Here is a 14,916-nt window from a genome sequence, read left to right as displayed (position 1 = left end):
ATGCATCCATAAAAATAGAGGTAAAGTAATTATAGGATGTCAGCACCGACACTAGGCCTTAGTTTTCAGCAGCTAAATCCAATGATACCTTCAGATTTTCAATATCCTGGATGAGTCATCAATGGGACTTTTGTGCACTGCTAAAGATTCAACTTCCCACATCGGAAACACTTTTATCTCATTTACTTTAAGGAAAAAGTTCGCAGTTCAGGAAAAAATAATAATTAGAATTATTATTATTTTAAAAATTGTACATTGGAGGTGACAAATCCTGCTTAAGCAAAAGTGGGTTAATGATTATTAACATGTAGGCTGGAGCAAAGATGATCCAGTCTTTCTAATTGACTACCAATAAAATAACTGAATGATATATTTTTTGTGCATTAGTCTGTTGGTATCTTCATATTTTGAGGGTAATGGAAAAAGACACGCTTCACATTTGGGGAGTTTATGGGCAGGAACACAAATACATAAATGCTTTTTAACTTATAAAGTTTGTGAGCATTTATGTATTTTCTGAAGATATTTTATATATATATAAAAAAAAAGAAACTATCTGAGGAGCGGTGTGTGGCGTCTAAAGTCCTACTGGGATGAACCAATGGAGGACGTGTAAGAGGAAAATTAGTCTTTAAATTGCATTTCTGAGTATTTATTTATTCAAATCAACATGAATCAGGGTCTGATGAATAAATGCTGAGACTTGCAGACAAATACATCCATGTATGTCTTTGTTTTCCTCGTCTGAGCTGGATTCTGGATCTTAACTGTACGGCAGGATAGCTAAGATACTGTCTGCTGTTTTGTTAGGTAGGGGATTTGAGGGGCTGTAAGCCAGCAGGACAGTGTGTAAACAGACAGCTGTCACTTATAGGTGATGGTAAGGGGGGGCGGAATTGCTTTGCATCAGCCGTCCTGCCCACAACTCAGAGGGGATTTTCTAATACACTTATGCCGCTCTGCAGAAACTTGAAAACACCGTTTTTTGTTTTATTTTGGCTAAAAACAGAATAATAATAATTACATGACAACTGGGAACGCTTTAAAAATAGATCAAAAGATGATTGGAATGGAATTATAAAAGTAATCCTTTACCTTTCAGGATCATAAAGCGTTCATTTACTATACTTTCCTAGTTAAAGTTGTAAAGGTTGAACACAATGTAAAGGTAAAGGAACAGAAAAATATTTACATTTAGATGAGGTGTATTTTTGAATCATTAAAAATAGTTTATTTTGAAAACCAATAAAGTACACGAAAAAATATTGAAAGACTAACCCTCAGCTTCATGCAGATTACTTCAGAAAAGTGAAAAAAAGGTTATTCATTTTGAAAATTAGAAAACTTAACGACTTTGGTCAAAAACATGACTGGACACTATTAGAAACAGAAATGGTGTAAAAGTGTTTGGGCTTGTGAAGTCTAACAGAAAATTTGCGTCACAAAATATAATTAAACTAAACCAAATAAAAGCTTAGAGTGGCTGACCAAAGTCTGTTAATGGTTATGGGTTTACTTTGAACATTTACAGATGTTAAGTGTGCTGTAATACACAAGTTACTGAACATGTACGGAGTAAATTATTATTTAAAAAAATCACCAGTATTGTCGTACACTACTTTATTGCAGAAAATAGTACTGTTGTTGTAATCTATTACTTTTGTAATGAGTTACACTGCTGCGGTTGGTAAAGTCTGCAGAGTCATGCGTCTACGGGGACACACTGACTGATTCATTCTGCAGTTTCCATCTCTTTCATCTGAAATGAGTCGTCTGAATGAGAAAACCTTTCCCAGAACTTTGGGAGATGTAATAAAGAATTCACTCAAATGAAAGCAGCTTTTCTCTAAAATAATATGGAGTACAGAAGCCGACAATGGCCTACCCTAACATATATGTGTGCAGAAATAAAAGACTTTGGTAACAAATGACAAAATGTTGTACCTGTTTACCAAAAGTTACTTACATATAACAGGTGTATCCTGGGCAAGTTATACGTCCCCCTGTTCTACAGGTGTATCCTGGGCAAATTTGAACTTTTTGGTAAATCAAGTTTTTTTTTAATCTAGATTATTTGAAGCATCATTTTCTGAATTTCTGCACACACAAAAAAAGGATCTGCTGCCAAACTTCATTTTGATTGTCTGAATATTCCCGGTGCAGATGTAGAACATCTGGATGTTATAGGGTTTACTGCGACGTGGAGCCACGCGATCTTGGTGAGCACACGCGCCGCGGCGCCCGTGGAGGTAAACATTCATACCCTGAACTTTTCTTTGTTTATCAGGAACCCACAGCAGCTGGATTTCAGGAGGACTCTCGCTGACCCTGCTTTCACCTGAGCAGCGCGAGACTCACATCTGGCCGTCCTCCTTGTGACGTCACAGCCCCTTCTTGCGCCGTCGGACTGAAGACTTCTGCAGGGAGGAGGAGGAGCTGTCAAAGTTTGACTTTCCTAGAGAAAGAACAAGTCCTTTTTTTACGCAAACGAGCAGAGCGGAACCGAGGGTTTGGAACCGAAGAACGCTCGCGCGCGTTGGCATGGAGTGAGTCCGAGCGTCCGGGACTTCCAAAGGACGATGGCAGCCCGTTTTCTGAAGTGGATCTGCCTCCTCACCTCCGCGCTCTCCTGCGTCCTGGCGGAAAGGAAAGGTATGTGGGGCCGTGCGTCATTCTGCCCAGAAACGGCCTTTTCGCTTCGACAGAGCTCACCGGCGGGGCGCGAAGCTGCGGAGAAACACGATCCCGCAGCGGGGAAAGTTTCTCACGCAGTGAAGTCCCGCTGCGTGAAGCTTCAGGAAAGCGGAGTCCACTCTCCAGAAAGTGAAGTGCGTAAAGGCTGTTTAACTCGCCAACTAGTTATTAAACAAAAAAAGATCGTCGATAAGTTGAGGTTTAGCCAATTTACGAAAATGAGAGGATGATGGAGTGTAGAGGATTTTTTGAACTCATAAACCCACAGATTTGCATTCATATTTTCTTCAGTGTTGCATTGAAATATCCTTTTCTTGTTATCGTTACAAGTTTAGAAATAAAAAAATATTTTTTGAATCTTTTAAAAACTTCTGTCTTATTTTGCACAAGTAAGCCAACATGATGTCCAAAAAAATGGGGGGGAAAAGAGAGATTATTTTTCTTGTTGTACTCCCATTGAATGTTGTCCCTGAAATGAAGGCCACAGAAATGTATTCTTTGTGATATTTTATTGCTTTTGGTTTTATTTTTCAATTTTTGTGTGTGTGTGATTTTAACCAATATTGTAATTTGGACTCCAAATGATCACAAACTAATAATATCCACAGTACAAACGAATCCAAGTTAGGTTGTTTTTAATCTAACTTAGGGTAAAAATGGACTAAATGGACTATTTTAACTCAGGAAAGAAAAATCACAAATTGGAGTAAAATGTAAAGATTAAAACCCAAAAATTAGTATCACTCTAAAAAGGACCTAAAAATCAATTCCAACATGATAACACAAGAGTTAAATTGAAGATATAACCCAAATGTTTTAAAGATGCAGATTCATTATCAAATACAAAGACAATTTAGACCCTCCTCCCTCCTCCTTCCCACCCACTTTAGTAGTACTCCACATTAGTTAGAGTGAGTCAGACCTCACAAAGTCCAGATGTCAGAGGAGAAAGTGACCATTGGTATCACTTTCCTCCCTGATGGCTCTAACTTCCTCTTCTCATGGACCATCATTTGTCAACACTCATTGGATTGCTGTTCCTCCTCTGAAGCAGATAAGCTTCAGTGTCAGCTCCACATGTGAGCGATGCATCTTTCCTGTCTGCTCTGACAGGTTCAAACCAGGGCGGGTTTCTTAAAACCATAACAAATCAAACGTGTTTGTGATCCAAAAAAGACAGAATCCCTAAATATTTCTGGGCTTGTAAACAAGTCTTAGTGTAGGCTTCATGCTGCAGTACTGCTCCAACAGTAAAAAAAAAAAACACCTTTGGAGTTTAAAGCAGCAGAATCTGTAATGCAAGCGGACTCTGCTTGGTATTTTGTTGTAATTGTTGTTCCTTTTTGCATAAATGATCCAGTTAGTATTTCCAAAGGATGCACTGTCGCATTCCAGATGCAATTTTTCTAGTTGTTTGTTTTTTTGGACCCCAAATTAGGCCCAGATGTTTTGCTCTATAGTGTCAAACCTGACTCCAACAAAACACAAACATTTCAATTTTTCCAAAAAATAAAATGTGAGAGGACGTTGCATAGAAAGTCTGGAGCTGAAACGCTGTTACTGATTTAAACTTCTCCGTTCTGTTTGGTTTGTGCGGATCCATCATCAACCAATTTTTATTTGTTTTTTTGCTTTTTGTGCTGCTTTTACAGTGGAAAATATCCTTCTCAAATCAAGTATAGACTGTAGAATAGAAGATGTTTATGCCTTGTTTTGATTTTAAAAAAATCTTCCCAAACTAGCAAAATTTGTCTTGAATAGATTTCTTTTAATACGTTGTTATGGTCTGCCCTTTTCAAGATCCAAGATGATGGTGAAATAAGCTATAAAACATCATATTGATATAAAAAGCTATGATAATCTGAAATATTATGTCTTTAAATGAGACTGTGGGGGGTTAATATGTTATATCTTTCATGTAGGTATAGTTATATACAAACAAACACTTATATATCTTACTTTAAGTGCTACAACAGTCCATCTATCTTTCTTTCCAGACCAAATAAAACTTGGCTAGAATTACACGTTTTACAATAAAATAGTCAATTATGAGTAAAAAAACTAGTTTCATTAGAAATATTGCATACATCTTTTTCAAGAATAAACAACTTAACAGGATTTTCAAGATTTATTGTCTTAAAATAAGGGCTTACATTTTACTGAAAAGTACCTTTAAGGTAGTATTGTCTTATATGAAGTACAAAAATATATTTAAACTAGAAACTAAACCAAAATACTATGTGATTTTTTTGGTGTTTTTGTAATGTAGGGTTTCTTGGAATGTTTAGTTTTTAATATTATTCATTTTTAGTCCACATTTGTTATAAAAAAGGAAATAATTTGAAATTTTACATTTATTTTTCAAACCATCAAGCAGCCCTTGATGGTTTAGCAGGTCTGGATTTAGACAAAACTTCCTAAAAACTACTTAAAAAACAAGTAGTTATATTTTTGAAAATTCTTACTAATAACTTGACATAAAATGATGGTTTTCCCAGATAAACGTATGTAGAAATCTCTAAAACCTCATCAGCCTCCATCTAACAGCAGTTTCTGCACTGTAAAAGCAGACCCCTCAAAAAAAAGTCATTAATTCCTAAAATTTGAAAGATTGGGGTAAGAAAAATGGTCGTAGCAAGAACCCTTATTTTGAGAAAAACTCTAGACGTGTTTTCTTAAACTATATTATTATGCTTTTAAAGAACGTTCTTGATAAGAATATTATTCTCGCAAGACAGAAAAAAATACATATTTTCTTAAACAAGTGTCTTTACTTTCTTAAGATTCAGCTTTTGCAGTGTGACGTCTGCTGCTGAAGTTTCACTTAACCTTGGGAATCAGGTTTTAACAACTTCAGCAAAATTGTGTCTCTGCCTCTTTTTTTTTTTTAGAAGAAGCTCCACTGCTGGTCTTCCATCCAGCATCTTCCATCCAGCAGGATGCAAATCTCTGTCCTGCTTAATTAAAGTGCATTTTTCTACGAATAGCTGCAAAAATCAAAAGATTATTGACCCTACATGTCTGTGCATCAGTAAGTTATGTCAACATAAAATGGTTCAGAATGTGTAATTAGTGGGAAAAACATGTCCACACTTCAATGAAATAACTTTATTATTTTAAGCTTTTTGACAAGGCAATTCTGAGGTAATCCACGCGACTTTATAAGCCTGAAGAAGATGGAAAATAAAAGGAGAATGTAATCCCTGGATTTATTTTAAAAACGGCACTCGAGAGCTTTTTGCAGAAAACTGTCGGCAGTGCAGTCTAATTAAGTATTGCTCATTTGAGATTTGTTGGAGACTGTTTGTGTTGTTTGGAGCTGATGGAAATCTGCTCAGTGGTTTACCAGAAGGTGCGTCACAGAAGCTCAATGGGAGCAAAACTGTGAAAATATCTGCAGAAGTTCTGCTCAGGATGCCATAAAATATTTCAGTTTGGAGAGAAATAAATATATAGTCTAACTGTTAAGTTATCTTTGTTAAACTTTCTTCTTCATTGCACTTTTTTGTTTCTCTCATTTCAATCTTGAATCCCACAAACTCAATGAACGAGTAGAGACTGTCTTTCTCGTTTGAATGGCTCAGTAGAGGCGCCAACGATGCCGTCCGATACCAACAACGGTAAAACAACCGTACGGCTCCGCCGTCCATTCATTTATTCAAAGAATTCACCAGCAGCACATTCCATCATAAACCCAAAATATTTCCTGGATTAAAACGGAAGTTACCGACTTCAAAATAAAAGCATAGATTGTTCTTTAAAATGAAATTATGACATCGCTGGCAACAAACTATAAACGTGTCACATAAATGGCGCTTACACTAACTTTATCACACATGTTGATATCAGCGTTTAACTTAAGTGTTCAAATTATAAATGAACACAAACCTAGAGAGGATCACTTTTTTATACTCAAACTCAAACTTTAACTTTTTTTATATTTTTTCATTCATTTTTCAATGATCTGTTTCATTATATTTTCCGCAATAATTTCACAATAAACCTGTAACCGTACAACAGACCCAATTCTAAGTAGTATTTTTTTGTAACTGCAAACATAACAAAAATTAAGATCAAACAGTTTTATAACAAAGATCAAATGTGTAGAGACAAAATAAAAATGTAAAAACCCAAAATTAAAGCAAAGACAAAGTCAAAACAATGTGAAAATTATATTAAAAAAAACTGTAAACTAAATGTTCCAAGGATTTATTTCAAGGGATTATTTATCCCAACAATTATGTGTCAAAAATTTGTTTTAACCAAAAAAGTTAATAACCTTTTAAAACCTTCATGTTAAATGTTGAATGAAAACGTTATTAACAGAGGGGTTGATGTCATTCCTATGCAAATGGAGACAACCGATGTGATTGGCAAACTCAATGATGAGTTCAGACTGCTGTGGGTTTAAATTGTCTTATTTTATTTTGAAATGTGTCTCAAATCTTCTCCCTGCAGTCATTCTTTTAAGCTTCTTATTCAAAGTTAATTGAAAATGTTTAGCAGTCAGATATCATTTCTTGCGAAACAAAAAAAAGAGACTCAGCAAAGTCAAACGTCTGGTTTATTGAGACTTTCGAAGAGGCATTTAAAAAAGTGCGTTTGTCATAGTCTTCAGTTAAATGTCCCATTTGCTCTGCATGAACAGATATCAAAACCAGCTGACTCAAGCAACTTGAAGTGCTTTCTCCAATTAAAGATGAAAGGTACTGAGGATAATCACAGCCCCATCTCTCAGCCATGTCTAATTGCAGGCTTGTTATGGGCCAGACGTTGAGGCTTCGTGGTAATGAGTCCTGGGTTTGAAAACACACCTGGCAGCCAGCGGCCTCTCCCATGAGGAACCCACCTGTCAGTCCAGAGCTCAGCAAACAGCCCCTCAGAGCTTAACGGCTTCTGCAGGAGAGTCAAACTGTGCTGGGAAATCGTTTAAATCATCCTCACGCTGCACACAGCTCTAGCACTGGGCGAGATGACAACATTGTGGGGGCAATAGAAAAGCGTCTCTTGTGCCATTTTTTCTTCTATCATTTCTAACCTAATTTTATCAATAATCGCAGCAAATATGTAATCAAATAGTTAAAGTCCCATTATCTCTCACACACCTGCAGTATGTGTGAAATTGGGGGAGTGGTGAGCTGCAGACACATTTTGATGGTTTGACACCATTTGATGGTTTGACCCCCCCAATCCAACCCCTTAATGCTGAGTGTCAAGCAAGGAGGCATTGGGTCCCATTTTTAGAGTATTTGGTGTGACTCTGCAGATTAAATTACTGCCCATTACGCATTTGACCAATCAGATAGACCCCCACATTGTTGACCAATCGAATGGAGCCCTTTCATGTTAGATGGCCGCCTCCCAGGTAGATGTGGGTCATTTGCAGTATTATTTGTTTACTTTTGTTTACTATTGCAGTGAAATGGTAATTCGGCATTAGCTCTTTGTTGTGTTGCTATTTCTTCATGTATTGCAAGTCATCATCGCAATATTGATCACCAATATATATATATTTTATATACTATACATATTGTAAACTTAAATTGATCCAATTTAGTCTTCAGTTAGTATACTTCCTAAACTACATGGTCTGTAGTACTGGCTATTCTCAAGTGTACTTGAGTGTAGTACTTGTTGCTGAGGGTTTTGTTCCTCCACTACGCCTGTTTTCATTCAATCCATTAATTTTGCAGCACTAAAATGTACATGTTTCTCATTTGTGACAGTTCAGGTAAATGCCACTTAGGAATAAAGTTTGAGAAAAGTAAGCAATGAAACTACTTGATAAACTTCTCAGAGAATATAGGAAAACATCATACTTTACTGTGGTAAATTATGATATATATCATTATCATGTAATTATATATATATATATTCAGCACTAAAGAAGAACCACAATTCTCCCAGTCTGCATGTGTTCTGTGAAGCCAAAGAGTGAACCTGTGAAAGATCAAATGAATCACAGGAACTTGTCAACAGTTAAGTCCATAATCCTTAATGCAAGGTTTGCCTTGAGCGCTGAATAACCCGCTTATATCAATATGCTTTTGTGAATAATGGGTTTTTCCATTTATCCGTTGAATAATTGGAAAAGATACCACAAAGTGAAGCTGAGCTCCATCGATTGTGCACGTACAGAAAGGTTTTGCTGATTCAGACAGAATTTCAGAACCCTGACTAAGCCGTTCTCCCTGTGTCTTGATTCGAGTTCTAAAGAGTCGGTTCTTCCCATCAGTTTAGGTTTTTTCTTCTTCTTCTTTTTTTTTTTTTTTAAAGGAAATGTTGCCTTTAACTTCCATTAAAGCCCACTCTCTGGAATTGGTAGTGGAAAATAACGTTGTAATCTTAGACTCCACAGGGGTACTAGTACTTTTGCAGCTACTGCTTGCTGTTCCTCTGACCGTCTTCCCAGAACTTCCATCTGCTGCAGCTATTGTCCGTAAAAAAAGCTTTTTAGCTTAAGGCCGTGGGAGCTGGAGCTCCATGTCTGTCCGCCCTCTTTCTGGTTTGAGAAACTTTGTAAGGTCTTAGTGGTGGAGATTGGAGAGAATTGCTTGTGTGGTTCAGGAGTTGGGTTTCACTCTTGGACAATAGCAGCTCTGTGGAGAACAGGTTATCTGGCAGCTCGCACTCTTTTGTTGAGCAGCCAGGACCAGACGCTTGGAGCGTCTGAGACCAGACGTGTTTGTCATCTGAAGAAGTAAACCATCTTTTTTTTTTTACTTTTAACTTTTTACAACAAAGATGCATTCAAAAATAGCAGCCCCCTGAAATGAAGAACTTCTGTAACTGTTAATTATGAGTCTGGTTCCACTGTGACAGTTTGTATACCTCCATCATGGAATAAGTGAATGCATGGTTACTCATTGAAGGAGTTTGCGGGCTTTGTTTGTACACGGTAACAGAGTCATCTGCAGCATTTATGGCCTTTCCATGATCCCGTGCTTGTGGTGCACGGGGGGGATCCAGTGGAAAGAGACCCAAGTATTCAGGCTGGAAAAAAAGCCTTCCGCTATCTTTCATCTTATCAAGTGCAGCCTCGTGTTAAGAGGAAAAACGAGGCCACCACTTCAATGAAGATATTAATCCTGGCTCAAAGCTGGGATTTTTGAAATTATCATTCAAGTTTTTCTTGTTCAGATATGGAATGACCATGCCTGATGTGGTTTTAAATTAAATATATAAGAATGAAAAGATGTTTTTCCTCATCTTCCATCATTTTGTCCTGCAGTGGATCTGGACGGCAAGGACCAGATTGTCTTAAAAAATGTTCTTTCTTACTGCACCTTTGATCTAAAACTAGCATCCGGTGAAAAGGAATTTTGTACATAGCGACCCACCCCCACCCCCACCCCCAACCCCAAAAAACTATGACACCATGGTGGAGGAAACCATCAAATAATGAACAGAAACAAGTTTTGAAATTATTATGGAAGGACTACAGGACCTACGGCTCGAAGACCATTTAGTGGCAAAGTGAGACATTTGGCGATTTTCATATTTTCGCACAATACATGAAAAGAAAACGTTTTCTTCAAGCTACCCTAACAAAAAAACACAAATGCTTCCAGCTTAAGTCTAAAACCACAACCAAAGTTTTGTTGAACTTTGAGGCGGCAGTCTTGAATTTTGAATAAAATTCTTGAATAAAATGACCCTCAGTACCTTCTGCAAATTGCAACTCCTCTGGATTTCGATCTATTGCATCCTAACTCCTCGAGCGTCAAGCTACTTAGGGGGGAATAAAATGTTGGTATTAAAATTTGTACATTTAGAACGCTGTTAGCATGGCATTAGCTGGCAAAAGTGGCGTTCTATTATTGCTCCCACATTTTGAACAGAGCCATTATGAAAATGGAATACCTTTGGCTCAAGCTGAATGAAGCCATATGACATACGATGTGACCATATAAGGACTTTGGGCGAGGTTAGCATAAAACCTCGTTGCCAACGAAATCAAAAAAATTTGCTTTTGCCAATTAAAAAAAAATACATAGACTAATTCTACTTGTTGTGAAACTTCCCAACAATATCTACAACATTTAGTGTTTTTATTGAAATTATTCCACATTTTGCAGACATACAAAGAATGTTGTCACCCATTCACACACACGTATTCACACACTAATGGTGGCTCCGCCGCTGAACTCTGGCGCCAACCTCCCACCAGACGCAAGGTGGGGTTCAGTGTCTTGCCCAAGGACACTTCGACACATGGCTGTGCAAGGTGGGAATTGAACCTGCAATATTACGATCATGGGTCGACTGCCCTTCCGCTGCACCACGGCCGCCCTGAAAAGCTCAGACTGACCACCCGTCTCTGTCAGGTAGGGAGGGCTGGTGAGCATTAAGGACCCAAAATGCAGAGACAGGAGGCACACGGTTCCAGGGCAAGGGGTTTATTAACTTAACAACATTAACTTCCCTGCAGAGCAGGGAAACAAAACTAAACGTACTGTGGCCTAAACATGAAAACATGGCAGAAGACAGTCAGGGAAGAGACTGTATGGACCAGCTCGAGAGGAAGGCAGAGACAAGACTCAAATACAAAACAGGACTGACAAGACAGGTGAAGATGATCAGGAGAGACTGGGAGCAGGGAAGTAAAGCATGACAAAACAGGAAACCTTCCAAAATAAGACAGGAAAGAGAAGTCAAACATGACAGAAACAAAAGGAAGCAAAAACTAAGGCAAAGACACCCAAATCATGACAGTCTCTGCTGCTGAACGACAATAGATGCAACAGTAGCCTCTCTCTTGCTTCTTGTTTGTATTCAGCTTTATATTTGTTCATGTCAACATGCAAATGTCGGAGGTGCCAGTGAGGTGCACAGTGGGGGTGGCCCTGTCATAAGAGAGGCAACAAAACAGAAGGATGAGGTGAGATCTTTGATCTTGGGAGCTGTTTACTTGTTCATCTCCAGGACCTCCGTCTTCTCAGCTGTCTAGCTTCCATAGTTCAGATGAGGCGCCCTCCGTTATCCTGTGGACCTCCCGTCGGTTCCCCATCCTCTCTAATGACCTGCAGGTCGAGCTGAGAAGCCAGGCTTCAGGCTGGGCTCCCCTCAAAAAAGAAATCCCCCACAGAGTCGAGAACAATAGTCTCACCAACAAATCCCAGAATATGGCAGAATAATCGTTGTAATCAGGTTGGTGGCTGATCCCTGACGCTTTCTCCTCTAACAGGATTTAGAATTTAGCTGCAGGTCTTAGGGATGTGGACCTTCAGGACTGAGTGTTGAGGAGTTTCTGCACCAATTCTTGCATGTGTGAAAGTCATTACAGAGCAGGAAGTTTGATCTTTAATCTAGATTGTAGTTAAAGACCGTCCTGCTTCAGATGCAGTTGAATTTAGAAGTGACTCTTTTATTGACTTTAAAACTAAAAGTTTTGTAGTTTTGATCCTCACACGTCTGAACAGAAATGATATGACAGACATTTAAAACACACAGTCGTTTTTTTTTTTTTTTTTTGGCTTAACTTGATATTTCTTCATGCCGTTGGTTTTGCTCATTTGGAACAGCAATCATGCTTTGACTGCTTATTATAAAAGAAAAAAAATGTATTTCATGTTGGAGGAATCCTGATTGGGCTTGTCAGGCCTCCAGGGTTCATCACTCAAACCACCCTGAGAAAAGAGTGTTTTCGTTGTCGGAGTCATTACATGTTTCGTTGCACAGGTGTGGGAAATCCTTAGTGAAGAACCAACTTCATCAAATTTAATCAGTTTTGTGTTTTTACAACCCTTTCACATAAAAAAGAGAGCGCTGTGGCTCATTTATTCTTTGAAAAGCAACGGTGTCCTTAGCAGAGAAAGCTTTAACGGTACAATGGAGAGAAAAATGGCTTTTCATCCTCTCGACTTTGATGAGTGCTCTTTGTTGAGCAGAGAAATGGAAAAAGGTTGTCACACACCGTACAGAATAAACATGTACAGAAATGATGAAGCGCTTGTTAATTGATAATGTTTCCAGAGCAAGTTTTGAGTTTATGACACCACTGCCAAAAGTGAGTCTTTAAAATGAAAAAAGTGTGGCTGAAAGGAGAGACCAAACACAATCGAGAAAATAACAGAAAGGAAAGGACAAATATAAATGAGTTTCTGGACAAAGGGGCTCTTTATTTGGGGACCTTGTTGTCGTCTTTGCTTGACCTTCGGTTGTCATGTAGACATGACTTTACAGAGCTGTGTCAACAGAGAGGAGAAAAGAGCTTTTGTTAGCTAAAACTTTCTGCAGATCTAGAGAATCTGATAAGCAGATATCAAGGTTGGGCGTCAAATATAAACATCAGTGAGGAAACTAAGTAACAAGTTTCAGTGTGTTATTGCCACAACATTAACATAACTACTGATGTTGTTGAGCACATTTATTGTTTTAGGGCAATAACTTTGATTACACGATCATCTGAGTGTTTTATAGAATGTTTTTAAGGATGTAATTAAATGAAATTAACATTTAGTTCTTTGTTATTTAAACACACCTTTTAGACAAAAGGCTTCTGAATGCAGTTTCAGAGAAAAATACCACCAAATAGCAATCTGCTTTTAGAAAAAGAAAAACTGAAGTAAGAATGCCTGTCGTAGACATTCATGGTTCATCGGATTTGTCTTTCCAATGAATTCTGGGACTTTAACTTAAACCTTAGTAGTCCCTCCCCCTGTACGAATTCGCGTGTTCTGTGTTTTTGGTTTGTCCAGGCCCGTGGAGGGTCATAGAGAAGAGTGGCCTCATTTTGAGGGGAGCGCAGGTGGGTCATTGAAATGGGACATGCGTGTGGTAAGTATATCGTGAATGGAATAAATAACTTCTTGGAATATCAGCAACTTAAATCAAGTATTACTAAAAAGTATAAAATTAAAGACGACGATTTAAAGCTACCAGATGTAGTTACCACTCTGATTAATTTTTCAATGAATAGAACTCTCTCCAAAATATACAAACTTTTATGTAATTTAGATAACAATATTGCCCTTCCAACAAAAAAATGGGATGCAGATTTGAGCATCAGCACAGATGAAAGCTTCTGGTCAGAACTTTGTCTAAACACCTTTAAACTGACAAAAAGTCCAAATCTGCAGCTAATCCATCTCAAAACTCTTCACAGAATTTACTACACTGGACAGAGGATGTTCAAGATGGGTCTCAGTAACTCAGACATTTGCGAGCACTGTGATAATAATCTACCCGACAGCTACATGCACGCACTGTGGTTCTGCACTCCTGTCAGGGCTCTCTGGCAGCAGGTATGTGCCGATTTATCAGTCTGGCTTAAGGTTTCAATCACTGCCTCACCGTCACTTTGTGTGCTTGGTGACATGAGTGCCATCGATATAGAAGAAGGATTAGCATCTATCATTTTCATAACTCTTTGTATTGCCAAAAAAACTATTTTAATAAATTGGAAAAACAAGAAAAATATAAACATAAGTCAACACAGAAATCTGCTGTTTGATCATATCAGCTTGGAAAAAATGTCAGCCCAAAGCTCAAGTAACTTTGAAAGAATTCAGTCTCTCTGGTCTCCTGTGGTTGACTCCATGACTTAGGGGGTGGAGGGCCTGGTCGTCGCTGCTCCTTGCCCTTCTGCCGTGGTTTGGGGTGGGGGTCGGGGCTTCCGGTGCCTGGCGGGGGCGGTGGGGGGCTCCGTTGGTCGGGGGGTCGGGTCCGGTGCCTGGGTGGGGCGGGCTGGGGCGCTGCGTGGTCCTCTGGGCTTGGGTGTGGGGGTGCGTGGTGGGGGGGTGGGGTGGTGGTCTGGCTTGGCTTGGGGGGGTGGTCCCTTTGCCTGTGCTGGGGGGGGTTGGCGGGGGGCCCTGCTCGGGTGGGGGGGGCCCAGCGGCGCCGGATGGGCTGCCCATCTGCACCTGGGGCTGGGATCGGCCCTTCCCTGGCTCTGGGACGGGACGGGACAACCCTCTCGGGGCCCCCGGTCGCTCTGGGTGTCACCCGCTTCGGCTGCGGGGTCTGGGGTGGGGTGGGGTGTGGGGCTTGTCGGCCCTGTCCTGTGGGGGGGCGTTCTGGGGGGGAGGGGGGGCCCATTATTAGTACGGGTCGGGGGGGCTAGCGGGTCGGGGTCTCCGCTGAGGCAATCAGTGGTTGCCTCGGCCGGTTGGCCTCCTCGGTCCCGTCGAGGCCTGACCAGAGCTCTTCTAGGGCCGGCGTCTGGGGGTGGGGGCCTGGGCTTGCTCCGGGGGGGGGCGACGCTTTCTGGCTCCTCTCTCT

The 14,916-nt window shown here is 39.7% G+C and overlaps 1 protein-coding gene across 1 annotated transcript in view; it reads left to right on the top strand.

The window, feature by feature from the left end:
* Nucleotides 1-2,380: 2,380 nt before the first annotated feature.
* egfra (epidermal growth factor receptor a (erythroblastic leukemia viral (v-erb-b) oncogene homolog, avian)) overlaps nt 2,381-14,916 on the top strand; it is a 53,347-nt gene continuing 40,811 nt past the window's right edge. Inside the window, exon 1 of the mRNA XM_004079423.5 lies at nt 2,381-2,652. Coding sequence (XP_004079471.1) covers nt 2,580-2,652 — 73 coding nt within the window. The 5' untranslated portion in view covers nt 2,381-2,579. The remainder of the gene's footprint in view (nt 2,653-14,916) is intronic.

The sequence above is a fragment of the Oryzias latipes genome, chromosome 17 (assembly GCF_053564925.1).
Source record: "Oryzias latipes strain Hd-rR chromosome 17, Olatipes_Hd-rR_3.1".
In the NCBI taxonomy this organism is placed as follows: domain Eukaryota; kingdom Metazoa; phylum Chordata; class Actinopteri; order Beloniformes; family Adrianichthyidae; genus Oryzias; species Oryzias latipes.
Note: the sequence above shows the minus strand (reverse complement) of the source record. Positions and strands in the feature narration are given on the sequence as shown.